Below are 27,500 nucleotides of genomic sequence, written 5' to 3'. Positions count from 1 at the left end.
TTTTTTTTTCCTTCTCATCATTTTTTAGAATTCGACACGACCAATAACAGAATAGAACCAGTGCCAAAAAAACCAATTGAACCAAAGGAACCATATTCGATTGATGAGAGCAACAACAACAATAAAGTTCAAGTACGAGTGTTTGTTTGTTTGAGTTTTCCTTTTTCTTTTATTATTTTTTTTTTTTTTTTTTTTTTTTTTGTACATAAATTATACATATTGTAAGGAAATGTTTTATATATGATAAATGTACATGTACAAAAACTCGTACATCTTGATATACATGCATACATATGTACGATATGCGTATATTTAAATTCGAATACGTCTAATTCATATATTTTTTTTTCTTTGTTTTTTTTTTTTTTTTTTTTTTTTTCCCTTGTTTTTCGTAGACCAACGAAGAAACGATAAATCGAGTGGATAACGAAGAGGTCGATGTAATCGAGCCTTCGACCGGAGAGGACGAACACGTGGATAACATTGGCGATAGCCAAGACGTTTACATAATGAATCCAAAGCACGAGGATCGTGCCAGTTCGTTCTTTGCACAGCCAGGCGTTCTAGCGGGTATATACATATTTGATAAATTATCATATATACATATACATATATATATATATATAAATGATAATTGATTTTGTTTTCCAAGTTCCAGTTTTTCTTTCTTTTTTCTTTTTTCTTTTTTTTTTTTAAAGATTATACATTTCATATCTATAAAATATCTCAGCTTTAACCAAAGAAATTATGATAAAATCAATGCAGGATATAATCGAGACTAAAATTCTTTTTATTCATATTATTATAATCATGGTTGTAATAAAAAAAAAAAAAAAAAAAAAAAAAAGAAGAAGAAAAAAAAAGAAATGAGATAGAATTCACGTAGAAAGTGTATATAATTGACAAATATTTACATTGATATTTCATTCAGATTATTATAATTCTTTTTCTTTTCTTCTTTTTTTTTTTTCTTTTTTTTTTCCATTTTCTTTTTTTTTCTGTTTTTCTTAAGAAAAACAAAGAAAATAAATTTACGATTATTTTGTTAACAGCGGTGATCGGTGGAGCTGTAGTCGGCCTATTATGTGCCATACTCGTGGTGATGTTCATCGTCTATAGAATGCGCAAAAAAGACGAGGGTTCGTACGCATTGGACGAGCCAAGAAGATCGCCAGCGGCCCAAGCCTTTCCAAAACCTGGCGCACCCCATCACAATCGAGAATTTTATGCTTGAAGAGACGTAGCCCGTCTGGCTTCGTTACCGGCTAATATTCCTACCAGTAATATTCTGGTAGAATGTCGTGATTTCGAGCCAGGGAATAGAAAGACACGTTCGATCGAATCGACGTATCAAGACGATCGTAGCTGGACGATGATTTGAATGATCTAGCCGTTATGCTCGATGATGATGATGATGATGATGATGACGACGATGATGATGATGATGATGACGACGACGATGATGTTGATGTTGATGATGATGACTACGACGAAAAAAAAGAAACAAAAAAAAAGCAAAAAAACGGCGTAACATGTGGCAGCTCCTTATAGGATATTTAAAAAAAAAAAAAATATATATATATATATATATATATATATACATAAAAAAGAAAAGCAGAAAGAAAGAAAACGGGGAAAAAAGTAAAATATACAAACAAACAAACAAAACAAATATGGCGAACGAGAAGACGCGTCGCTATCGACCAATCCTGCGACGATGATAATCTTACTCGATTATCTTAGAGCGTACTCGTTCGCCAATCAGACACTAGTGTGTAGCGATTGAAACGCGCTCTGCAGTCCTACCTCCGCTCTCTCCTTCTAAAGAAAAGAAAAGAAAAAAAAAAAAACAAAAAAAACAAAAAGTAATAATAATAAATATATACATATAATAATAGTTAATTTAAAACTAAACGATTGAATGCGCGCGAACGAACCTGCGTTTTCGTTTTTCTTTTTCTTCTTTTTTTTTTTTTTTTTTAACTCTTAATAATTTTAATAATTTATTGTCCCTTTTTTTTCTTGTTTTTTTTTTTTTTTTTTTTTTTTTTTTCCACTTCAAAATCCACGACATATCGATTTCGAAATTATCCGATAAATTTACGACGTCCAATCAATTTTTATTTACGTGACTTTTTCCGTTTTTTTTTTTTTTCTTTTTTTTTCTTTTTTTTTTTTGAACGAAGCGGATTCAGATCGATGCGTTTTAATCTAACGTTTAAACCATTTTATCGAGCATTGATCGATAAAATCAGCCATATTAGTGTTATCCTTTTTTTTATGTTTATCCAATCTTATCTTATCTTTTCTTTTTATTTCTTTTCTTATATCCACGAGCACATACTCTTGGCGAGATTCTTCTTATATTGTTTTCTTTATCTTTCTTAATTTTTTTTTTTTTTCCTTGTTTTATTTTATTTTATTTTATTTCATTTTTTAATAAACTCTTAATTAATCAATCATCGATCATAATGTATATTTGTGCTCTCTTCAAGTAAATATAAAAAACGAGACGAATCTGTATGTATATGAATTATGTTTTAATGGTGTTCGTGATTCTGATTTTTTTTTGTTTTTTTTTTTTTTTGTTTTTGGTGGTAGGAGGGGATATATATATATATATGTATGTATGTATGTATATATATCAACAAAATAAAAATGAAACAAAAGAATTTTCATGAACACCGATTCCGAATGCATTTACACAAGCCAATAGGTCGTGTGCAAAATCTATGCATTTATGTATAGCTGCATCTTATTATTATTATTACTATTATTATTATGAATATATATTTATGTGTGCGTAATGAGAAAGAGAGAGAGAGAAAGAGAGAGAGAGTGAGAGAGAGAGAGAGTGAGAGAGAGAGAGAGAGAGTGAGAGAGAGAGAGAGAGAGAGAGAAAATGAATGAGAGAGAAAGAGAGAGAAAGAGAGAGAAACGTGAAATGAAATTTGTGTTGTTACACACACAAAAAAAAATAAGAAAAGAAAAGGGCCACCACATTAATAATATTGTTGATTTCTTTTTTTTGTTGCTATCTTCCCTAAGGGAAGGGAAAAAAGAAGAAAAAGAAGGAATAATTAGCGTCGTTTCTTTCTTTTTTTTCCTTTTAATAATGCAATCAATGTAAAACGTTAAAGACCGAATCCCCTGATTACCCTTTATCCCGATTACTCTCGATTAAACCATAAATGTATTTTCCCATTGTTTTAACTTACAACGTTATGTAAGTTATAAGATCAACGAGAAAAAAATAAAAGAAAAGAAAAAATACGTATTGATACTGTAATGATAATGACGAAGAATGATGGGGGAATATTACGGTCCCGAGAATTTGTCGAGATAAAGGGTAAACGAGATTTAATGGAGAAAAATTAAATGATGTTTCTCACACGCAAATGTGTAATATAATAATAAGCCTATGGATGATTATAATTATAATTATAAGTCGAGTCGATCGTTTAGCGAGCAACTCTGTACATATCGATACTTGATTAACGATCGACCACTTTTAATTTTTATTTTTATTTTTCTTTTTATCTTTATCTTATCTTATTTTATTTTATTTCATTTTATTTTATTTTATTTTATTTTATTTTTTTTTTTTTTTCTAAACTTACATGTCTCTCGATAATCAATCGATATCTGTTCATTTCTTTGTCTATGCAATTTTAAATGAATTAATTGATTGATTAATTGATCAATTAGTCGATTGATTAATTAATTAATTAATTATATACTTAGGCTGAACGTTTGCGCCTTAACGTTCCACTTGCTTTTAATTTTTCAATATATATATATATATATATATATATATATATATATATATATATATATCAAAATAAAAATATATATACATATATATTTAATGAATATATGTATATATAATATTATTATTATTAATTGTAAAAGAAAATAATACTTCGATCGTGTAATACAATGAACCGGTTTCATTGGATCGATCTAATTCAATAACAATGTTTGCAATGTTGAATTAATTCATTTGTAATAATGATTTTCAATAGGTTTAGAACATTCACGTAATTGCATTTATTTCTAAGATATTCTAGTAATTCAATGCGTAATAGTTTTAGCCATAAACAGTGTCATACATATATATATATATATATATATATATATATATATATGCGATTAAAATTTTTTTTCTTTTTTTAATAATCGGATTTACATACGTACGTTGAAATAAAAAAGGAATTCAAATTTAACCGCGCTATAATGGAAAAATGGCGCCGCTTCCTTCTTCCACCCGACAATGATGATGACTACGACGATGACGATTGAAAAAAAAAAAAAAGAAAAATAATAATAATAATTAACGAAATATTGTTAAAAGTAAAATATTTATCATTTTGTTTGTTGATAAACGACAATAGCGACATATGCGCTCGCTTAATATTATTGTCATTTGAACATAGGACCAAATCTATTTCTCGTGTCGTATTAATCAGTCCCATTTATATTTGTTTATCAAAAATTCGAATTAATTAGATCTAATAACGTTTTCGAGAATTTTTATGCGTCCGTTTTGAATCTCTCCCCCCACCCCCCGTGTGTGATTTGTCGTAAACAAAAAATATATATATATATATATATATATATATATATATATATATTAAAGAATTAAAAAAGATATAATAATAATAATAATAATAATAATAATAATAATAGTAATAGTAATAATGATAATAATAATGATAATAATAATAATGAAAAAATAAATCTTTCATAGCATTCGATGAATGTCGTGTCTAATATGGGAATATAAAATTAACAAAAAAGAAAAGAAATTAAAAAAGAACCGATAAGAATGATAAAAACTAATGTATATCTATATCATACCGGTACTGCCATATTATATTACATTATATTACATTATATTATATTATATTATATTACATGGAATCTAACGATTTGACACGAACTTTACACGAGTCCGCCTTATTATTGTTACTATTATATAAATGTGTCGTCCATCATTGGTCAAATCAAGTCAAGTCAAGTCAAGTCAAGTCAAGTCGTTCATATAGTATATTATTATCCTATAGTAAATTTTCATCACGATTATATATGTATTTATTAATTGATATTTTCTCTTCTTGTAAGGGGAAAAATTTATTTTCTAATCCTATTTGGATGTATCGGGAATAGAAAAGTATAAGAAATATTTTACGAATTACGCGCACAAATTTTCTCAACTTTTTTTGTATTAATGAAAAAATTTATTTATCGATTAAAAAGGGACATCCTCGTTGAGCCTATGCGATCTCTAAACATCGGAACATGATAACGATCTTTTATTTTTTTTATTTCTCTTTTTTTTTTCTAATTACACACGCGCGCGTATTTTGTTATTGTTGTTATTAACTTTAACGAAAAGTAAAAAAAAGGAAAAAGAAAGCTTTTCCTAGTTAATTAATTAATTAATTAATTAATTACTTCCTCTTCGAGAAGACATCTTTCGCCATAAATAAAAAACGAAAAAAGAAATATTTAATTAAATGAAATAAAAGAGGAACCTGAAACTGGAATATTTATATAACATAATAAGTATCGTGTGTATATATATATATATGTGTATATGTATAAAAAAAAAAATATATATATATATATACACACATACACAAGCATACATGAACAGAATTGTTTGTTAGATAGTAATTAATTCTTCACACACAAAATGTCTTCGAAAAAACAAAACAAAAAAACAACAAATGGCGTTTTAACCATCGTGTCTCTTACAAAATCGTGAAAACAAAATGTCTTCGTTGAAAAATTAGTACGACGAGGAGAAAAGAAAGAAAGAAAGAAAGAAAAACGAAAAAGAAGGGAAAAGAAACAAATTAAAAAAAAAAAAAAAACACGAACAAACAAAATGGAAGAAAAGGCGTGCGATTATGTACCACCTTTTTTTCTTTTTTTTTTTTTTTTTTTTTTTTTTTTAAATCAAGCTCGCTATAAACACGCGTTTTATTAATACTCGAGAGACATTGTCTACAAAATTAATTTATGAAAAAATAGTGAATATAATAATTGTATGTAATGAAAACAACATATTTTATAAGACTTATCCCATAAGATCGCGTTATAGCAATTAAAAAGAAAAAATGAAAGAGAAATCCCACATAGGCCAAGCGGACGAATGAGAATAATAATAATAATAATAATAATAATAATAATAATAATAATAATAATAATAATAATAATAGTAATAATAATAAATATATAATAATAATTAATAATAATAATAACAATACTAATAAGGATAAGAGTAATAATAATATAATGATAATAATAATATTAAATAATAATAATAATAATAATAATAATAATAATAATAATAATAATAATAATAATAATTTTAAAAAATGAATCCGATTAATATTAATATTTAATGATAATTATTAATTAACGAATATTATTTTTTAAGTGTAAGTATCGTTTCTGTGCTCCCTTCTGTCCCCCTAAATATATACTACGCACGTAAATACACAACACATGACACATACACACACATACACACACATGCAGACACACATGCAAACATATATGTATATATATATATATATATATATATATAGATCACATACTTGTGTATTAAACCGAATACATATGTGAATATGTATATATGTATATGTATATGTATACAGAAATAATGTACGCATGCATTCTTCGCCCGCGACATTGACCTCGTATATAATTTTTTTTTATTTTATTTTTTTTTTTATTGATTACTTTCAGATTTAATAAAAAAAAAAAAAAAAGAGAAAAAAGAAGAAAGAAAGAAAGAAAGAAAGAAAGAAAATGAAAAGAAAAAACTTCGCCTTTTAACATTCCTGCCCAAGTACAATGTAGCAAAACATGTGTACGACGACAAGATTAGAATTTTGAGAATATAATTATCGCGGGTTGCGTACGTAAATAATAATAATTATTATTATTATTATTATCGAATTAATTGATTCATTGTGATTAACAAAGAATTAACAACAATAATTATTATTATTATTATCGTATTTAGTATCGTAAAGAATTAAACAGTGTATGTCGTCGCTCCTATTCTGTAAATAAATATTGTATTCTGTAAGGAGAAGTTTAGGGACTTATTTGATATATATATATATATATATATATATATATATATATATATATATATATATATGTGTGTATGGGTGTGTGTGTTTGTGCGTGCATGTGTGAGCGTGTATGTATGATATATATATATCATATATATGTGGAGTGGTTAAGAAAGTGTTACAAACTATTTACATTTTTTAATGACATCCTATAGATTAATTGTTTAATACATATATGAAAAAATAATAATTTTTTTTTCAATAACACATTTTTTGCAAGACAAATTTTATTTCAAACATCATATATTTTTAGATGAAAATAATTTGCAATATTTTAATTGGACTGCATTTGTTTTTCAATGAAAATAGTTTGCAACACTTTTATTTGGATCACGTTTTATTTATTTATTTTTTTTTTTTTTTCGACAAGATTTATTTTTAACATTTTATTTAGAGCATCCTATATACATATATACATATATATATATATATATATATACACATAAAAAATATATATATGTGTATATATATATATATGTATTTGTCAATGAATTTGTTGAATTAATAAGAACGTCGAGTTAATGAAAGGGAATATTGTGGATTATTCGAAAAAGTTATACTTTATTGTTTCACCTCGATAAAGATTTACCAAAAATACATAGAAAAATAATCATCTAATCATCTTTGTCTTATGATAAGATTAAATGTATCATTGATTCTAGCACCATATAAAATCTAAGACAATTCTTTCCAAGAAAAAGTAAGAGAGAAAGAATCGTAAGTATATATATATATATATATAAAAAAAAAAAAGAAAATAACATGAAGTAACTAATTTTCTTTTGTTTTATTTTCTTTTCTCTTTCTTCTCTTTATCTCATTCAATCATTCTAATTTCAATAATATTATAAATGCATATAAAATCTACATATTGCCATTATCACATTCTATCTTTTAATCTGTTAATCAAGAAGGATTAATTTACTTTAATTAATTTTTCTTAGAAAAATTTCCTTTTTTTTTTCTTTTTTTTTTTTTTTTTAACAGATTAAGAAAAGAAGAAAAACATACTTCTTCCTTTTTTTTTTTTTTTCTTTTTTTTTTTAACATTTAACATATACGCTATAATCTGCTTTTAAGAAATGGTTTCAAATATTTGTGGAAAGATTCGTTTACTTTTTCTTGATTCAATGGACTCTTCATAGCTTCGTCGTAAAGACGTTGATAAACATTACCATCGTAAGCTCCTAATGCTGATCCAAGAATTTCATCGGGTATATCAAAACCATCTACTATGCCTACGGCATTAGGACGAATAGCTGTTAGCATTTCTTCCAAATGTGATTGTAACCCCGGTATATTTTCTTTTTTTAAGCTAGAGAACTAAAGATAAAATAATTAATTAATTAATTAATTAGTCAATTAATTTTGTGAACAATCTCTATGATAAAAAGAAAAGAAGAAAAACAAAAAAATAAAGAAGAAGAAGAGAGAAGATTTAGAAAACGTTAGACTCACTCTTAAGAAATCACCCATTCGTTGTAATACCCAATAGATGCAATATAATGTACATAATTGCTTTAATACGATATGCAATTCTTTTGATACTGTAGTCAGCTCATTGATAGCCGTGACATATCTCATTACTATGAAAGCACGACAATGTGATTCAGCTGCCTGCATTAATTCGATACTAGTATCGTTCCAGGCATCCTCAGGGGAACGACCTTTTTTTATTTTATTATCCATATTCTGAGTAGCCAGATGAATTTTTCTATAAAAAGAGATAATTACCACAAACAAATTTATATATTAATATATATATATATATATAATATATTAATATATATATATATATAATTTATATATATTAATATATATATATATATAAGTGAAATCTATATAATTTATACCCTGCAGCAACTGCCTGATGAGCTCTAACGATACACATTAAACTATCATCCCAAGGTTCCTGTTTTGTTCCACGTGCTATATTAGACAAGTATTCTACTGTAGGTGGTAATGGATTACCTCTTACAGCTTGTCTCCAAACTTTCATTAAATATCTTGCGGTTTGTAGAAGTAATACTGTATTTTCACCCTCGTAAGTACATGTCGCTGTTACCAAACCATACGTAACAGGTAAATTACTGGAGTCCATGTATCCATGACCACCACAAGAAAGTCGAAGTTCCTCGATACCTCTTGCTCCATCGGATGAAGCTGTTGCTTTCAGGCAACATGCAAGTGCATGTAACTATAATAAGAAAATGTGAGTAGATTATTTTTATTTTTTTTGTTCATTTTTTTTTTTATGTATTATATATACCATATATATGATCTAGAAAATATTTATAGAATACATACTTCTGGGAGTCTTTCAAGTTCACCCTGATGCAATTCAGCCGACACATTATTATACATATTCCAAATCCAATTTGCAGACGTAATGATAGCAAAATACATCGCAAGATTTGGGAATAGTTTGTATTGTTGAGTCATATAATCGATAATTTGTGACTCGGGTTCACTAAACGGAAAGAAATGTTTAGAAAGAACAAATAATAATACGGTATACAGGATGATTCAGATTTCCCTCCTCCCCTCCCCCAGACCATTTAGAATTACTTTGTAAAAATTACAAATGATTTTTTAATATGTAAATTTTCTTTTAAGTAAACTCAAGAATATCAATAATTTTTACAATGCATATATTTACACGCGGGTTATAAAAAATATTTTTTTATAACCACTTACTCTGATTTTATTTGACTTTGTCTCCTTACTGCACTGTATCTAATAGCAATGGTTACTGCTTTAGAAATATAACTTGCAATATCTTGTATCAATACCACTCGAACAAACATCATTGTACCATAAGTTAATTTATCGCTTGTTGCTTTCACATAAGTTCCGTCTTCTAATATCTTTAAACAAACACACAAACGAAGAAAAATAAGAAGATTTCCTTTTTCTTTAATGAGGTCGATTATATTAATATAAGAATATTATTAGAAACAAAATAATCTTTTTTTTTTTATTACCTGAGAATTTTTCATCAACATATGATCTCTCGGTATTCTAACATTCTCAAAACCTAAGAAACCATTATTAGTTGCATTCATTCCTAATTTAGTTCCAATTTCTCCAATTTTTATACCTAAAAATATAAATCTTTAATACTTATAGTCAATAATTTATTATTATTGCAATAGAATAATATAAAAATATTTATATACCTGGTAAAGGTTCATGCGTTTCTATATCTCTGAGTTGTACGATAAATGGATGTATTCCTTTACAATCGCCTTGCGAGTACAATTGTGCAACTACTACGGCGTAATTCGCAGTTTGACCCACTGAAAATAAATAGACATAATTTAATATTATTCGTGGGATGTTCTAGAGGACAAAAAAAAAAAGAAAGAGAGAGAGAGAGAGGAAGAAATCATAAAGCAAATTAATTTGGCATGAGCCATTATTGTTAATTAATAGATGAAGTAATACTTAAAAAAAAAAAAAATAGTACTTACAACCACCGGGCCACCATTTGTATGATGTTAAAGTTGGACTGTTTAATATGAATTCTTTTGTTTCAGGGTCATAAGTCGCAGTAGTTTCCAAGCCTCTGATAAATGTTCCATGGCCTAGCTCTGTCTAAAAACAAACAATAAAATGTTAATAAACAAATGCAATTTGACGAAGAGAATGTTTTAAGTGTGAAAATAAAAATTAATGAGAATAATTATTAAGAAGACTTAATATCGATTTTACTTGAGCATAAGTTCCTATAATACTGCAAGACCAAGCCTTCGATAACCAAATCGATTGTTGTTCGGGTGTAGCTTGACCCAATAATGCTGGTATGAACATTACAAAATGTAAAGTTAATGGATTTCCATCTTTTAATATCGCCGATCCTAACATTCCACCTAAAATTTGTCTATAAGAAAAAACATAAATAATTTATAATAAATAAATAATAATAAAAAAAAAAAAAAGAAAATCACATTTAGTTTTCTTCAAAATATGTTACATATATATTTTCAATTTGAAAAAAAAAATTATGTTACGTTAAAAAATATTAATTGCTTCTTACATATAAGTATGCATATCGGACTTTCCTATACTTTGTAGATATTGTAACTTATTCAAAACGATGCATCCTTTTCTAACAGCATCTTCATAAGTTTCCTTATGACTTTTATACTCTGCAGGAATTTTATCTTGCAACAAGGGATCATTTAAAAAAGTATCTTCTACAAAAAGAATAAAAGCATTTAATTGTATAAAATAAATATTAAATCGAAAGAAGTATACGCTAATATGTTTTTACATAATATATATTAATCAAATACAAAATTGAATGATTGATATTAAAACTATTCGAATGTACAATTTACATCTAGTCGTATAAGAAAAAAAGAGAAAAGAAAAAAAGAAGGTGAACACAAATAATAATAATAATAAAAATAATTATAATAAGATAAAAAATAATAAAAATAAAATAATAATATTTTAAAATGGTAAATATAAAATATTATATAAAACAACATTAATTATATAAATATAAACATAAAAATAAATATAAACATAATGCAATAGATTGTATTAATTAACATCATTGAAAAAGAGAAAAAAAACAAAAGAGAATGAAAATAAACAAAAAGAAAAAATAATCAAATTCTATGTACTTAATTAGATAAATAATATTCACATGTATATATAATTATGCAAAATGATTATTACAAATACGAAAAAACAATAGTCGAAATGTATAAATAATTATTTGTGTTGTTTATAATTTGGTATAAGTAATTATTCTTTGTGTTCTCTCTCTCTCTCTCTCTCTCTATTACTCACACACACACACACACACACACACACACACACACACACACACACACACACACACACACACACACATACATACACAGAAAAATATTCATACAAATTAAAAATAAGAGAATTTTAATGATGCACGTAGTATCTTGTAAAAAATTTTAATAATTATATCTTAAAATCAATCGATTGAGAATCAGTCATTCTCAACTCGTTCACATATTAATCATAAAATTTGTAAAATTATAATGATTATTATGGCAGAATAATGATATTTCGCATGCTTGTTTATTGGATAATTTTATATATATACATAGAAATACACATATACACACATACATATAAATTATCTGACGTATTATCTATTTATTCATTTTTTTTTTCTTTTTTTCTTTTTACCAAAGGTCTACTTTTATCAATGAAAAACTGATCGATGATTAATACATATTACCAATGTAACTGTGTGTGTGTGTGTATATGTGTATTTCTTACACATACATATGCAGAAAAAAGAACTGAGTGATATTCGAAAAAATTTACAATGTAAATTCTGTTTGAATTAATATTAAATGCTGTAGTATCATTTAATTGAAAATAAAATATAAGTTCGATATTTCAAGTATTTTTAAAAATGTTAATATGTATAATGCGTTATGCATAATAATCACAAAAATGTACATTTCATTCTTTATCAACGTATTAGATGTTGTTTGAAAAATGTAAATGAATGAATAAAAATGATAGGGAAAAAAGAAACAAAAATTATTAAAGTGGATTAAAGAAAGGTACTTGAAATATGTTGCCTTGAATTGTTTTTCTCATATGACAAATATAAAGTAAACATTCCTAAATTTTGTTCAATATATTTTCTTTTTCCTGAACACCTATTTTTCTTATCTTTAACTTATCATCATCAAACAAGTTTATTATAATACTTGGAAACAAAAAAATATAAATAAAAAATAAAAAAAAATAAAAAATACATATAAAAAATGAGATAACAAGAAAATAAAGAAAACATAAAAAAAAGAACACGTATGATAATGCAATAATATAAGAACTTTTATTTTTTAAACGCTATTTTTCTCTTTCCTTGAACGTGCTGTCTGCTATGTCGCAAAAAATTTATTATGATATTTATAAATTAAAAAACTCGCTAATTATAAATCTATCCCATATGTATCATAAACATTTTGTTCAAATCAAAGAAATTTATCAAAAATACGGAGTCATTTCAAATATTAAAATATATGAGAGATAGTTAATACAAAAGTACAAAAGTTCGAGAACCATTGAATTTTTTTAAGGTCTCTTTTTGTAAAGAGATAAGAGGAAAAGGAAAAAAGAATGATGAATCAAAAAAAGAATAAAAGAAAGAAATTAAGGAGAGAGAGGGGGGAGAGGGGGGAGAGAGAGGGGGAGAGAGGGGGGAGAGAGGGGGGAGAGAGGGGGAGAGAGGGGGGGAGAGGGGGGGAGAGAGAAAAAAGAAAAAGAAAATACGAAGAAAAAGTACGAATGAAATCGATGTAAAATGTAAATAACAATGGTATAAATCATATAGAAGTATTGTCTTATTATGCATTACCTAATTCATGTCGTATAGCTATTTTCTCAGAAGTACCATTCAACCAAAGAGTTAATTCCTTCGAATCGAAAGTACATTTTTGTCGTTCACGTAATAAATCTACGTTCACTTTTGTCATTCTATTTCGATACATTTTCTTCTGTTTTTTTTTTTGTTTTTTTTTCTTTTATGTCTTCCTTTTCTATTCGTTTTTTCTTCCGTGTTCCTTTTAATTTTCGACGACTCACCCTTTTTCACAATAAATAAAATAATATCAAATTTTCACAAAATTCATACGTACAATATTAAGAGAGGAAAAGAAAGAAAGAGTCAGTCTCTCTCGATTTTCTTCGGTTAGACAATTATTCCCTTCAATTCTCTTTAATTTCCCTTTAATTTCCCTTTAGTTGCTCTTTCTACTCCTTCTTTTTCTAAACTTTTTCTTTTCACGTCATACAAACAAAAAAAATATTTACAATGTAAACCAATGATAATAAAACTAACTGATGACGACGCAACGATTTCTATAACAGTACTAACACTGTTCGATAGATACTAACTATAAATGATGAATCGAGAAACTGGTAACTTTTTTTATAACAAGAATTACAAGTACGTCGCATCTTATGAAGTTCCATTCTCTATATTATGCATAAAATTTGTTATCTTCTTTTTTGTTTCCTTCTTATTCTTCTTTTTTTTTTTTTTTTTTTCTATTCTCTTATCATCCACTCTATTGGAGAATAAAACATCTTACGTGAATTTCATTGAACTACTTGTGATTTCCTCTGACCATTCCTAACGATCATATCATTACCTACATTACCTACATAAACAATTTAACGTAATTTCAATTAACAACGTCATGACAATTACGAGAATTAATTTCAATTAAAATTATATTGATTATATCCTTTCTGTTTAACATTATAGCGTGCGCCTATAATATTTGTAATGATCTATTAAATGGAAGATTTGAATTTGGCGCGTTTTAGAATCTTCGTGCGATATCAAGATGGCTTCACTTCCGTCTGAATGCTACGAGGAAGCAAGTATATCGCCATTTTCTTTTTCTTTACGTCGAAAAATTTCCAAATCGCATCATGAGGTAAGGATTGTTCGTTCTATTCTATAATTCTTATTGTTGGAATTAGTTTATATTGACTGTTATAAGTTTAAACAATGAATTTGGAACATTTTGTTGGTTATATAAAGTGGATTATGATAAATAGTTATTGTTTTTATCAGCAAGATTTTCATGTTGTTGACGGACGACCACATGGTATTATATTTAACTCTTATATATTTATCTTATGCTTCCATTAAAATTTAATTCTGTTTATATGCATAGCGATAATTTTTATTAATAATGACGTCAGATATTAATTTTATTACATACGTTTAAACTATTTTTCGTATATCAATGATGTAGATCGTAATCGTCGAGATTACATTCATCTTACGTATAACCTCATTTTATTTATTTATATATTTATTTATTTTTTTCTTTTCTTTTTTTTTTCTTTTTTGTTATAGTTCCTTAAAACTACAAAAGAGGCTGGCAGCCTCTGTTATGCGGTGTGGAAAGAAGAAAGTATGGTTGGATCCTAACGAAGTTAATGAAATTGCAAATACTAACTCTCGTAAGTTTGTCTGTTTGTTTATCTGTCGTAAAATGTTATCTGAAATCATTGACAACTATATGTTTTATTTTTCGTTATAGGTCAGAATATTCGCAAATTGATTAAGGATGGTCTGATCATAAAAAAACCTGTGGCAGTTCATTCTAGAGCACGTGTACGTAAAAATACAGAAGCCAGGCGTAAGGGTCGTCATTGTGGCTTTGGAAAAAGAAAGGGTACGGCAAATGCTCGTACTCCTCAGAAAGTAAGCTTTTAAAATTATTGTGTAAATTTCGCGTAGATATTTTTATCGTATAATATTATTAATTACCATGATAAATATGGATCATTCTATAGGTTTATTTTGTATTAATTAATTATTTTTCATATAGGATTTATGGATTCAAAGGATGAGAGTTTTACGTCGTCTTTTGAAAAAATATCGTGAAACTAAAAAAATCGACAGACACTTGTACCATTTGCTTTATATGAAAGCAAAGGGTAATGTTTTTAAGAACAAAAGAGTACTTATGGAATTTATTCATAAGAAAAAAGCTGAAAAGGCTAGGGCAGAAATGTTGTCTGATCAAGCTGAAGCACGGCGTACCAAAGTACGCGAAGCACGTAAACGTCGAGCTGAAAGGATCGCCACGAAAAAGCAAGAGCTGTTACAGTCCTATCAACGAGAGGATGAAGCAGCTGCCGCGCAAAAGAAGTAATTTTAATGATTAACAATTTTATTATGTAAATAAAACTCAAAGAAAATGAATGACGTTTGAATTTATTTCTCGACACATTATATATAGTACTTTTATTTAAAATTTATTCCAAAATAATTAAACAAATTTCATATGTTTATATATATATATATATATATATATATTTATATTATATATATATGAGAAGTATATAAAGTAATATAAAACAAACAATATTGAATGAAAACATTTTTCGTTCAGAGATAAAAGTTTTTCATGTAGTAGGAAGATAAAAATTATTAATAATAAAATTTATACGATATGGTTGTATTTGTTACAAAAGTTAACCTATAAATACATATACAAATCTCTCATAGAGGGCAGTATGTGCGATTCATGAAATACGATATAAAGCTAAACATGTGCTTAACATATTTCACTAAACCAGAAAAACAATAATATAATTTTTATTGGTACGTATAAATAAATATTTATTGTCAAATCAATATATATATTGAGCATATTAACTATGTATATGTATGTATATGTATATATATATATATATATATATATATGTATATATATAGTTTATAATTTCTAACGAGTACAACGATAGAGAAAACATCATTCGTTACTACTTATCGATTAGAAGAGACAGTCTGGTGACATCAAATCATTAATTTAGAATTATATTGAAGGGAAAAATAGTAAATCAACAGTTAATTAGCTTTTGCGAATTGTTTAGGTTAATTAATTTGCTTCGAAAAATTTCAGAATATATTTCTATTCTTCGTATTATCAAGTGTCATATCAGAGAGTGCTGATCATTTTTTCATTATTACAAAGGTACATCGTTGTTTCTTTTTTTTTCTGTTAGTTATAAAATTATATAAAACTATCATTTACTATATTATTAATATTTAATAAATATAATATATATATTGAATGATACGTTTCGTTTGCAATTCAAAAGACAGCTTGCTCGTAACATGGAAAAGAGGTTAGTTTCTTAAACATAGTTGTCAATCACATATAATTACTATTGCATATAATTATACATCTAACATATTAATGGTATTGCATCATATATATTTATATATATATATATTATGATTTTTGTCGTGAAAAAAAGTGATAGTATTATTTAAGGATGTTCTTCAAATATCGTTTGATATTTTTCTCCCTTATATTTCCCTTGTAAAATATAGGAATTATTAAAAACCTATACTTTGCAATTCACAGCTGGAATGTATATAAATCGATGGCCTAAACAGTGATACAGGAACAATGGATCAAGAAAAAAATGTTAGTACACATGTCTATGCAGGCTTCCGCTATGTAGTTTGATATTTGATTGAATTCTTTTTTTTTCTTCTCCTTCTTCTTCTTCTATTTTTTTTTTTTTTCTTTTTTCGTTGTCTTTACAATTCTTCTTTTGACTCCTTTCATTGTAGAGATAATTATTTGTAACAATTAATTTGTAACATCTATCTTCTTATCTCTGAATATGAGTGTTTGTAGTTTAAATGGTTTTGGTGTGTTATTTCTAAGACAAGGGATAAATAATTATTTGACTGAAATTTGAAGGTACTTTTAATGAAATTTTAATCTGTCAATATAACTGCATTGGTCGATGCAGAATTTCTTATTATTCTTATTCTCGTTCGCATATTCTATTCATTATGTAATCTTTGTTCATACATATTTGATACAATATACGCATTTAAAAATTATTTTATTCTATGATATAATTTTTAAACATGACATTTAGGTTGGATTTCATATATATATATATATATGATTGGTGAAAAAAATAAAAACAATTTCGACGTTGCGAAATATAAAAAGTGATTAGTACGTTAATATGTTCTTTCTATCATTGTGTCTACAAATATTTAGAGCATACATGTATATGTGTATTTATATTAATAATTATTAGTAATCAGTTTAATTTTATCAGACATTGTTAATTCTTCATTCTTTCAGAGTATCTAAAGATATTCATTTTTTCTTTAATGAAATATGACATGGCGAATTACTTCATTAGAAAAGTGCCTTATATGTAATTATAATGTGTTGATTTATGTGTATGCAACAAGTATGTATGAGAACATATATGTAATGTTAATATATTGGCACTGTTCTTTCTTTTTTTTAAATCTTTTTCTTACGTTTTTATTTATTTATTTATTTATTTTTTTTTTATGTAGACATACTTATTACATTATAATTATTATTTAATATTTTTTATCCTTGATGCGTACAATTATTTATTATTATTTTGCTTTGATATTTAAAATATAAATCATACGTTTTAATTCGAACGAATTATAATTCAATTGAATTGTTCTTTTAGTTTGAAGAAGATGGACAGAGCAAGTTGATTACACGATCTGCAGCAAGGCATCTTCGTCGTAAACGATTGAACGAGGCTCGAAGAGCAAGAAATCAATTTCTTTTAGAATTTATTAATGGAGTTGATGAAAAGATTAATCAGGAAACAGAAGCTCATTTTGATAGTGAGAAGAATAAATTAACGAAATCAAAGGCTCGTAGATTACGTAAGAAGGAAAAAGCAAAATTATTGGAAACTTGTAACTGTGATACTTCCCTTGTCTCAACTAATCTTCTACAATTTGAGCCAAACTGTTGTATTAAATCCGAAAAGAATACTTTTGATACTCATATTAATAATGTGCAACATTTTGAAGATCTTCTTGCACAATCGTTACTTTCCTTAGGGAATCATAACAAAGCTGTTGGAAAAGTTGAAGAGACAATTGAATGTGAATTTAAGTATGACAAACAAGATAAAGATAGATCACAGACGTACCTTACACAACTTGTTAATGTGAATTCAGAAGATCCATCAGACTCATCTCTAGCGGTTGTATACTCGGCGTTACCTAAATCTAAAAATAAAGAACAGAATCATTGCACGAAAAATAGCCCAGGGATAAAAAGATCTTATTTAGAATCTTGTAATATTAAAGTAGATCCATTGTCTGATACATTTTCAATATCTGAAAAACCACCGTGTAGACCAAAATATTTTATAACACCTAACGCAAAAAAGGATCATGAAGTGGCAAGTAAGAATATATCTTTGAATAATAAAACATTAGAAAAGAGAGAAACAGAAAATATTGTTACATCGGAGACTTGCCCATTAAAATATGGTAAGTTAGTTATTATATTTTCAATTTGGATAAAAAAAAAAAAAAAAAAAAAAAAAAAAAAATATAAGTCATGTTTTTTTTAATAGATCATCATACAAACGCTCTAGAATCTCTTATTGATAAACAAAGTCCAATAGAACCAATTTCTAACAAGGAATTAATGTTAGAAAACAAGATAAATTTATCAAGGAATTTTAATCACACGTCGTTGGAAGAAAAAGAAGATATTGATTCTTCATCAATATTCCAACAATTATCAGAAGAAGCATTAAATATTGAAACAACTTCAGAGAATCCTATTGTACAAAGGCAATCTTTTGAAGAGTCTAAAGAATCAATTTTATCAAGTATGTATATAAATGATTAATTTGAATATACTTTGTTAACATAATATTTTATTTACAGTAAATCCAACATCAGATAGTATTGATTCAACAATAAACGTACAACCAAATAAAATAATGGATTCTAAAATGACTGGTACAGTTAAAACGAGGGAGGAAATAAAAGCTGAGCGTGAAGCAAGAAAAGCTGCAAAAGCTGCTTCCAAGGGCAAGGGTAAAGTTGCCACTGGTACATCTGAAAAACAGAATATTCCTGTTAAAGTAGATCAAATTTCTAATGACAATATAAAGGTAGAAACAAGTAAAGTGACAAAGTTGGAATTGAATAATATATCTATAGCCGAGAATAATTCAATTAATACTATAGAAGATTTTATCATAGAAAGTATGAATATTAAATCAGAAGGAAAAAGCAAAGCTGAATTACGTGCTGAGAGAAGAGCTAAACAAGAGGCACAAAGAGCTGCCAAACAAGAGCAAGTTATTGAAAGAACCAAAATTAAAAGTAAATGTAATACGACTCAACCGAAACAAGTTGTAACAACTACAGTGGAAGCTACTGTAGATGATTCAATGAATAATACCGTCAAGAAAATAGTAAAAGGAAATACACACGAAGTAAATCTATTTAAACATTTATATCATGAAAGAGAGCTTGCCTTGAATAATGTTCCTGTACTTAATTCAAAAATACATCCAGCGATAGTAAAACTCGGTGTACAGTATGCTAATAAAATTATTGTTGGAAGTAATGCAAGATGTGTAGCATTTTTGGTAGCTGTGAAGCAGCTTATAGAAGATTTTGAACAACCATCAAAAACTGATTTTGTAAGAGGTCTTGAAGCAAACTTAAAAGAATCGGTTGCTTATTTAAATCAGTGTAGGCCATTAGCTGTTTCCATGCAAAATGCATTGCGCCATTTAAAATGGCAAATGACTCAATTAGTATCTACATCTACAGATATAGACGTAAATATTTTTTATTTATTTATGATAAGTTTTTTTTCAATACAAATATTTTTACAAATTTTTTTTTTTTTTTTTTTCTTTTTATCTCAGGCCAAAAACAAGTTGATGAGTTCGATAGACACTTATATTTTGGAACAGATTCAACTTGCTGATGAAAGTATATCTATAACTATACAAACAAAAATATCCAATGGAAATGTAATTTTAACATATGGATAGTAAGTATATTAGATTGCATATAACATTTATGTTTTATATATATATATATATATATATATATATATATATATATCATATTAAATAAAATCTCTCTCCTTTCTTGTTACATTTATTAAAGTGTAATGATATTCCTTTCAGTTCATCTTTAATTCAAAAAATTTTAATGGATGCATATGATGCTGGAAAACAATTTCGAGTTATCATTGTAGATGGAAGACCATGGTTGGAAGGTAAAGAACAATTGCGACGTTTAACAAAGCATGGAATTGATTGCTCATATGTATTGATTAATGCTCTTAGTTTTGTTATGCCAGAGGTGAGTTTTCATATTTGAGATAAAAAATTTTTAAATATAAAAAATCAATCGAATTATATAGAAATTGTATGAGATAATTTTAAAAAATTTTCATTAGATTAAATTATTATTACATAGGTGAGTAAAGTTTTTCTTGGAGCACATGCTATATTAGCAAATGGTGCAGTAATGTCAAGAGTTGGTACAGCACTAGTTGCTTTAATGGCAAGATCTTTCAACGTTCCAGTTTTGGTAGCCTGCGAAACACACAAATCATGTGAACGTGTACAGACAGATTCGATAGTTTATAATGAATTAGGTTTGTTATATATAATTAATCATTTAAATTGTATTTATTCTAGATATTCTAATTTTTTAAATATTTCTTTTATAGGTAATGCCGATGAATTAATTATGTCCACTTATCGCAATACAAAAAAGTCATTACTTCAAAATTGGAGAACGAAAAAATATTTAAATCTTCTTAATATTACTTATGACGTTACACCGGCAGATTTAGTGTCAGCTGTTGTTACAGAATTAGCCATTTTACCATGCACTAGTGTTCCTGTGATTTTAAGAATTAAACCATCAGAGATTTAAATGTATTTAGATATAAGAAGTATTGGTTTTATATCAGCCATGTTCATTACATGGTGAAAAAACATTTTTCAAGTTGAATTTCAATGAATTGGAATTAAATTTATTCAATGATTAAGACATACTATGCGTATAATAATATTGTACTTATATAGAGTACTATATATATATAAAGAAAAAAAGAAAAAAAAAAAACATTTATTATTTTGATTCAATGCAATATGATAATCGTTTGTATATTACTTAATGCATATTATGTTGTATACTTTGGAATAAACTTTTTAACTTGGAAGGATATGTGATAAAAGGAATATAAGTAATCTACTTGTAACATGTTATTTTATTCAAGATATTCCAAGTCACAAATATATAAATTTTACTTATTATGTACATATAAAAAATTTATTTTGTAAATAACTTGTTAATATTCATAATTTAAATTAATCATTTCTTTTTTACTTATATTGCTTATCATTGAATTTGACCAATCAATAGCAACGTGCAATTACTACTATTTTATTTCACTATATTTATCTTAGAGGTCACTGTATACAATATTTTCTAATGTTATTACTGTTCGAGACCCACGTGATTGTAATAATTTATAAAATGTTAGACAATTTTTAAGAGCGGGGTTATTTGAAGAGATTTTTTACGTATAGAAATGTATAAAAATTTATTAGATGTACGATTTAACAGGCACATAACTATTAGATTATTTTGTTATGAATCCTTATCAAAGACAAATCTGCGTAGTATATTATCAAAGAATTTTCCTAATGCATCCAAAAAAATGGATAAATTGCTTAAAAAATACGGTGACAAAATACTTAAAATACCAATGAAGGATATTATTCAAAATAGTGAAATGTGTCGTGTGAGTTAAAAATGTTGACAATTATAAAGTTATTTAAGAGGTTATGTGTGTTACAATGTCATATAATATATAACATTTATATTTATTTTTTTAGGAATACAATGTTAAGACAGAAACATTGGAAAATATCGTAACTTGTTTGAATATAAAACCTCACATTTTTAGGCACAGAATATTTTTACTAGAAGAAATAGGCGTATCTGAAATGAATATAAATATCATTTGGAAGTACGTTGATATTTGTATTGTTTCATTTTAACTTTTATCCATATATTTTATGTCCATTTACAATTATATCTTGTATACAATTATAGATAATCAAATGTACATTATATATATATATATATTTATTTATTTATTTATTTATTTTATAGAATACAAAATTACTTTAATCTACCTGCAAATGAATTTAAAAAGATAATGAAAATACCAATGGATCAACATATTATGACTAATATGATTTTTCATATCAATAACAATTTATCGGATGCGGTACCACCTTTAGATTTATTAGTTGAATCATTATCTGTATATATGCATTACGAAAAATGTTTCTCATATTATATTGTGAATAAATTAAATTCTGATGAAATAAACTTAAATCGTAAAGGTAGAAAGTTTAAAAGCTTCAGATTAATGACGAAGTTAATAAATATTTTAATAAATAATTTTGACATTGACTACGAATATGTAAGTAATAATATATAATATATAATATATTATATATTATATATATACATATATATATACGTATATATATATATATATATATGTATACAATATATATATACATTCATATATACATTACAATATATTATATAATTAAAAGTTCATTCAACAAAACCATTAAAAAATTTTTTTTATGCACAGATAAGAAATCATCTAATCATTTTAGATATGTGCCCAAATCAAGTACAATATGTATTGGATAATTTAAAGGATACTAAAATAATTAATTTGACAATTCAAGATATTTTTAAAAGATTCCATGAAATATTACTATGCGATCCAGAAAACATAAAGAAATTATTAAAGACCTTTAAAAAATATGAATTGGATAATAAACTTCTGATAAATTGTTTAAGAATTTTTAAACTTAGAAATGAAGATTTTATTAATAAAATGGAAAATCTCTTAAGCATACCAGATCTCAGAGTCTGGTGTAAAACTCCACGTATTCTATACTTCATACTTAATAAAAATATAATTAATGAACGCCTTGAATTTTTGCGCAATAATGGCTGTATTAAAAATACTAATTTATACCTGCTTACAAGCGACAGGACTTATTTTAATAAGTAATATTTTCTCACATTATACATATATATATATATGTATATATATTTTTACAAAGATAATTTATATTAAATATAACATATATTTTTTAATATAGATATAAGAGAGGTGAATTTAATTTCTCGAGGAAATTAAAATACATAAAATACATTCTGCATAAGGAACTAGGCTATGACAAAAAAGACTTGATGAAAAAATTTAAGCGACATCAATATTGGAACAGAATATCCTTTGTAGATTTGGATGATACATTGCGTATCATGAAAAAGAACTTTTCAATAGAAGATATATATCATAATATTCATATTATTCTCTATCCATGGTACTTATTCAATGTAAATCAATTTTCTCAAATCTATATATATATTATGTTACAAAGGACTCCATTGAATATGATTATATTTTTTTTTTCAGGTCTACTATTAGCAAAATATTAAAAAGTATACAAGAGTCTGAGGAATACAAGAAATATACTCCATCTCAACAATTGGCACTTTGTTTATATTTTCTAGAGAAAGATAATCATTTTACTGGCGATGGAATTTGGAATATAAAGGAAGGGGAAAAGCAATTACAAGATAATAAAGAAATTAATGATGAATAGCAAGAGATCGGGATAAAATTTTAATATTTCAAATGAATAGTGAATGTACTTCCTATTTTTTTTTTTTTGTTTTTTTTTTTTTTTTTTTTTTAGAAGTAAAATGATTTTTTGTCTCTTTCCTTCTTTTTTTTCATTCCTTTTCTTCATTTAAAAACGTGCATTTGAAATATAATACATTTATTATATAGATTATATTAATTTTTATATTTTATGCATAATAATCTGTTTTTATATATATATATATATATAAGAAATATATATGTATATGTATATATATATAAATATATATATATATATACATAGATAAAAGGAAATTTTGCTCTTCCATTTTCTTTGAATCTGAAAGATAATTGTGCAATAACATGATCGCACAATTAATAAATAATTTGGATGGGAAATATAATAAAAAATTCGCTCTCTCAACACTAAATATTTATATTTATTAAAAATATTTTAATACGAGAAATAAACATCGTAAAATAAAACACGTACATAGTACTAAATAATAAATCCAACTGTTTTATTTACTTCCATATTCACATGCATTATTATAAATATATGCATGTGATGTGTAGTGCATAAAAGGGAAGTTCTTTAATTAATTAACTTAACACCATAAAAATAAATTGTGACTACGAATTGTGGCGTGAAATTAAATTATTCCGTGATAAAAACGAAATTTCTCGTATTTTACACAACAATAATAAAAGAAAAAAAGAAAAAAAAAAATTATAAAAATAATAATTTTAATTTTTATATAATATTTCTATTTTCATACTTGAAGAAAATATATTTGCCAATTAAAATTAATTTCTCATTTTTTTTTTTTTTTTTTTTTTTTTTTGGTAATTAAATCGTATATCACGAAGAAACACGCTGATTAACTTGCTATACATACATATATCATATAAAGCACAATATCTTAATGGACTAACAATATTAATTTGCATAGTATGAATAAGTTTGAAAAAAAAGGACAAAAGAAAAGTGTAAAAAGTTTAACAGCTCCCGTTTACACACATAGCTGTCTCGTGTCATTGAAGAGGAATAATCCTCTGAATTGAAATTCTATGTAATAAAATATAAAGAGAGTCACATTAAGGAGGAAGAATCATGATCGTCTTGAGATTTTAGAGATAAGGATTCACACGGTAAAGTCGAGTAGTAACGATAAAAGCCATCTAGAAGAAATCTAGAAATTGGCTTTCGAGTCAGTTGAGAAAAGGAGGCAATTGCACGTAACTTTGTTGACTGTTTGGTTCGCTCTTGATCATCACCTGATCCTTTATACTTTGACGTCCTTGAGGTGAATGCATACCATATTCTTGTTTCTGATCGTGCTGTTGTTGTTGCTGTTGTTGCGAATAATCAGCTTGATCGTGTTGATACTTATCGGCTGGACTAAGACCACTTACATAATCCAATTGTTTATTTTGTTGATGTTCATCCTCAGACATAGAACCACCAAGATGAGTAGGAGGTGAATGAGTGGTAGTAACCATTGTCTGATAATCATTACGTGTTAATGGCGGTGGTGGACTATTACTAGCATTCATGTAATCCTGATGAACACGCATTGTGTTGCTGGAAGGTGCAGAAAATAAGGAAGCATCATGTTGAGGCAACATTGTAGCATAAGAATATGCTGATCCATTATTACTAGGACCACCAAATGACGTCGTATATGGCGAGTTAGAAGGACTCAATAGATTCAAATGTGGCGCCAAATCGTAAGCCGGAGTATACGTCCAAGCGTCAGGTGGCGCTGCTGCTGTCGCTGGAGATGCAAATGGATTCAACGTGTTGTTCAAAGACGTGAATGAACCTACGAAAATATTAAACATATCTACATATATATATATATATATATAAATATATAGTTTTGTTTTTTATTTTTTGTAATCTTTTTATTCAGAAATAATTAATTATATATTTATAATATTTGTTATACCTGAGAGACCAGGACTAGCAGAACCAGCTGCCATGTAACCGGCAGTTTTTCGCGGAGGTTCCCTTTTCCGCCATTTTGCACGTCGATTCTGAAACCAGACTTGTACTCGAGATTCCGATAGCGCTAGCTTTAAAGCTAACTCCTCGCGAGCAAAAACGTCAGGATAAGGTGCACGTTCGAACGCTCTTTCCAATTCTTCCAACTGATAAGCCGTAAAGGTAGTTCTAGTAAAAATAATCAAGAAAAGATCGAATGAATTTGATGGGAAAAGAATCGAGGATGAGGGGTCGAGGACCAAGATTAAATTCATTATATATTAAACATTATAAAATGTTAAGGTATATAATTACCTGGTTTTCTTCTTTTTGATTCCATTATTATCGGTTTTCTTTTTTGAGTCTTTCTTAGCCGATTGTGTTTCGCCGCTCACTACGATAAAGAATTGATAAACTAATAATTTTTTGTTTCATTTGTCTCTTCTTTTTTTTTTTTTTTTTTCCTTTTTTTTTTTTTTTTTTTTTTTACTCCAATTACTCCAAATCGTTACGAAGTTATAACATACCTGGTGCAAGAGGGTTCATAGGATCGTCCGGCTTTCTCTTTAGAGAATTACCAAGTTGAAGACCTTGTTGCAATGTTGTAGACGTAGGTGTTGCTGTGGTCGTCGTCGAGGTTGTTACATCCGGAGTTTGAGGTAACGGCGCGTACATACCAGCTAATTCTAATTCCTTCAATTCTTTTTGTTGTTGTTGTTGCTGTTGTTGTTGTTGCTGCTGCTGCTGTTGTTGTTGTTGCTGTTGTTGCTGTTGTTGTTGTTGCTGCATATGATGATGAGCCGTTTGATGATGAGGCGGTGGACTATTCGAAGAATCCAATTTATGAAGATGTCCACCGGTTGGCATCAAGTCATTTCCATGATGTCCACCGTGTAAACCTAGCATCACTTGAATACTATGAACTCCGGTACCACCTCGACCACCAAAGTCGGAGAATATTGGATCGTCGAACGGACCACCGTCCATTCTCTCGTTCTTAATTTGATAATCCCAGAAGACAAATTTAATATTCCTCGACGATTCCAAATGAATCCACTTTGATAAATTATATCACAGAGCCATCATCGTTGTAATCATCATCATCATCATCGTCATAATCAGCAACAGTAACAGATGAGTTTCGAGATTACGTTGATCCAAATGAAGAATCTTAATGACGATTATTATCCTTTCCTTTCTTCTTCTTCTTCTTCTTCTTTTTTTTCTTCTTCTTCCTCTTTGTATTTCTTCTTCTTCTTCTTCTTCTTGCTTATCCTTTTTATTTGAGGTCAAAAAATCCTCATTAATAAG

At 26.8% G+C, this 27,500-nt stretch overlaps 6 protein-coding genes across 17 annotated transcripts in view; 4 read left to right on the top strand and 2 right to left on the bottom strand.

Annotated features, from left to right (window-relative positions):
• The window catches only part of LOC124953487 (syndecan-like), a 28,469-nt gene extending 26,416 nt beyond the window's left edge, over positions 1-2,053 (top strand). Inside the window, exons 3-5 of the mRNA XM_047504951.1 lie at positions 29-132; positions 396-570; positions 1,053-2,053. Coding sequence (XP_047360907.1) covers positions 29-132; positions 396-570; positions 1,053-1,234 — 461 coding nt within the window. The 3' untranslated portion in view covers positions 1,235-2,053. The remainder of the gene's footprint in view (positions 1-28; positions 133-395; positions 571-1,052) is intronic.
• Positions 2,054-7,618: 5,565 nt separating this feature from the next.
• LOC124953259 (probable peroxisomal acyl-coenzyme A oxidase 1) lies at positions 7,619-14,148 on the bottom strand. Its single transcript, XM_047504371.1, has 11 exons — positions 13,522-14,148; positions 11,194-11,353; positions 10,869-11,037; positions 10,628-10,751; positions 10,334-10,453; positions 10,139-10,254; positions 9,852-10,021; positions 9,462-9,624; positions 9,008-9,351; positions 8,613-8,868; positions 7,619-8,477 (listed from the first exon to the last, which is right to left on the bottom strand). The coding sequence occupies exons 1-11, from the start codon at positions 13,652-13,654 to the stop codon at positions 8,217-8,219; spliced, it is 2,016 nt and encodes a 671-aa protein (XP_047360327.1). The 5' UTR covers positions 13,655-14,148; the 3' UTR covers positions 7,619-8,216.
• A 317-nt stretch (positions 14,149-14,465) lies between these two features.
• LOC124953261 (60S ribosomal protein L19) lies at positions 14,466-15,891 on the top strand. Its single transcript, XM_047504374.1, has 4 exons — positions 14,466-14,608; positions 15,037-15,143; positions 15,224-15,387; positions 15,515-15,891. The coding sequence occupies exons 1-4, from the start codon at positions 14,604-14,606 to the stop codon at positions 15,839-15,841; spliced, it is 603 nt and encodes a 200-aa protein (XP_047360330.1). The 5' UTR covers positions 14,466-14,603; the 3' UTR covers positions 15,842-15,891.
• Positions 15,892-16,175: 284 nt separating this feature from the next.
• Positions 16,176-21,718, top strand: LOC124953258 (translation initiation factor eIF-2B subunit delta). Of its 7 annotated transcripts, XM_047504366.1 has the most exons (10): positions 16,418-16,666; positions 16,794-16,820; positions 17,063-17,125; positions 18,177-18,999; positions 19,086-19,346; positions 19,405-20,312; positions 20,403-20,530; positions 20,670-20,847; positions 20,965-21,145; positions 21,221-21,718. In XM_047504366.1, the coding sequence occupies exons 3-10, from the start codon at positions 17,108-17,110 to the stop codon at positions 21,427-21,429; spliced, it is 2,706 nt and encodes a 901-aa protein (XP_047360322.1). In that variant the 5' UTR covers positions 16,418-16,666; positions 16,794-16,820; positions 17,063-17,107; the 3' UTR covers positions 21,430-21,718. The 7 variants fall into 7 exon arrangements, with proteins under 7 accessions (XP_047360326.1, XP_047360319.1, XP_047360324.1 ...); XM_047504363.1 differs by lacking the exons at positions 16,418-16,666; positions 16,794-16,820 and adding an exon at positions 16,184-16,293; XM_047504368.1 differs by lacking the exons at positions 16,418-16,666; positions 16,794-16,820; positions 17,063-17,125 and adding exons at positions 16,199-16,293; positions 17,807-17,918.
• Positions 21,719-21,862: 144 nt separating this feature from the next.
• Positions 21,863-24,299, top strand: LOC124953260 (transcription termination factor 5, mitochondrial). 2 transcript variants are annotated; one of them, XM_047504372.1, is made up of 6 exons: positions 21,863-22,303; positions 22,398-22,531; positions 22,678-22,993; positions 23,174-23,601; positions 23,697-23,921; positions 24,014-24,299. In XM_047504372.1, the coding sequence occupies exons 1-6, from the start codon at positions 22,091-22,093 to the stop codon at positions 24,201-24,203; spliced, it is 1,506 nt and encodes a 501-aa protein (XP_047360328.1). In that variant the 5' UTR covers positions 21,863-22,090; the 3' UTR covers positions 24,204-24,299. The 2 variants fall into 2 exon arrangements, with proteins under 2 accessions (XP_047360328.1, XP_047360329.1); XM_047504373.1 differs by having other exon boundaries at positions 23,697-23,934; positions 24,014-24,169.
• Positions 24,300-24,934: 635 nt separating this feature from the next.
• The window catches only part of LOC124953392 (homeobox protein orthopedia B-like), a 5,196-nt gene continuing 2,630 nt past the window's right edge, over positions 24,935-27,500 (bottom strand). For 2 of the 5 annotated variants that reach the window (XM_047504698.1, XM_047504696.1), the window contains exons 2-5: positions 26,717-27,500; positions 26,505-26,583; positions 26,155-26,378; positions 24,935-26,049 (exon numbers count right to left, since the gene is read on the bottom strand). The exon at positions 26,717-27,500 is cut by the window's right edge. In XM_047504698.1, the coding sequence (XP_047360654.1) occupies positions 25,415-26,049; positions 26,155-26,378; positions 26,505-26,583; positions 26,717-27,176 (1,398 nt within the window). In that variant the 5' untranslated portion in view covers positions 27,177-27,500 and the 3' untranslated portion in view covers positions 24,935-25,414. The remainder of the gene's footprint in view (positions 26,050-26,154; positions 26,379-26,504; positions 26,584-26,716) is intronic. The other 3 variants (XM_047504695.1, XM_047504699.1, XM_047504700.1) reach the window with 2 other exon arrangements.

The sequence above is a fragment of the Vespa velutina genome, chromosome 12, assembly GCF_912470025.1.
Source record: "Vespa velutina chromosome 12, iVesVel2.1, whole genome shotgun sequence".
Classification (NCBI taxonomy): Eukaryota; Metazoa; Arthropoda; class Insecta; order Hymenoptera; family Vespidae; genus Vespa; species Vespa velutina.
This window is presented reverse-complemented; position numbering and strand designations above follow the sequence as displayed.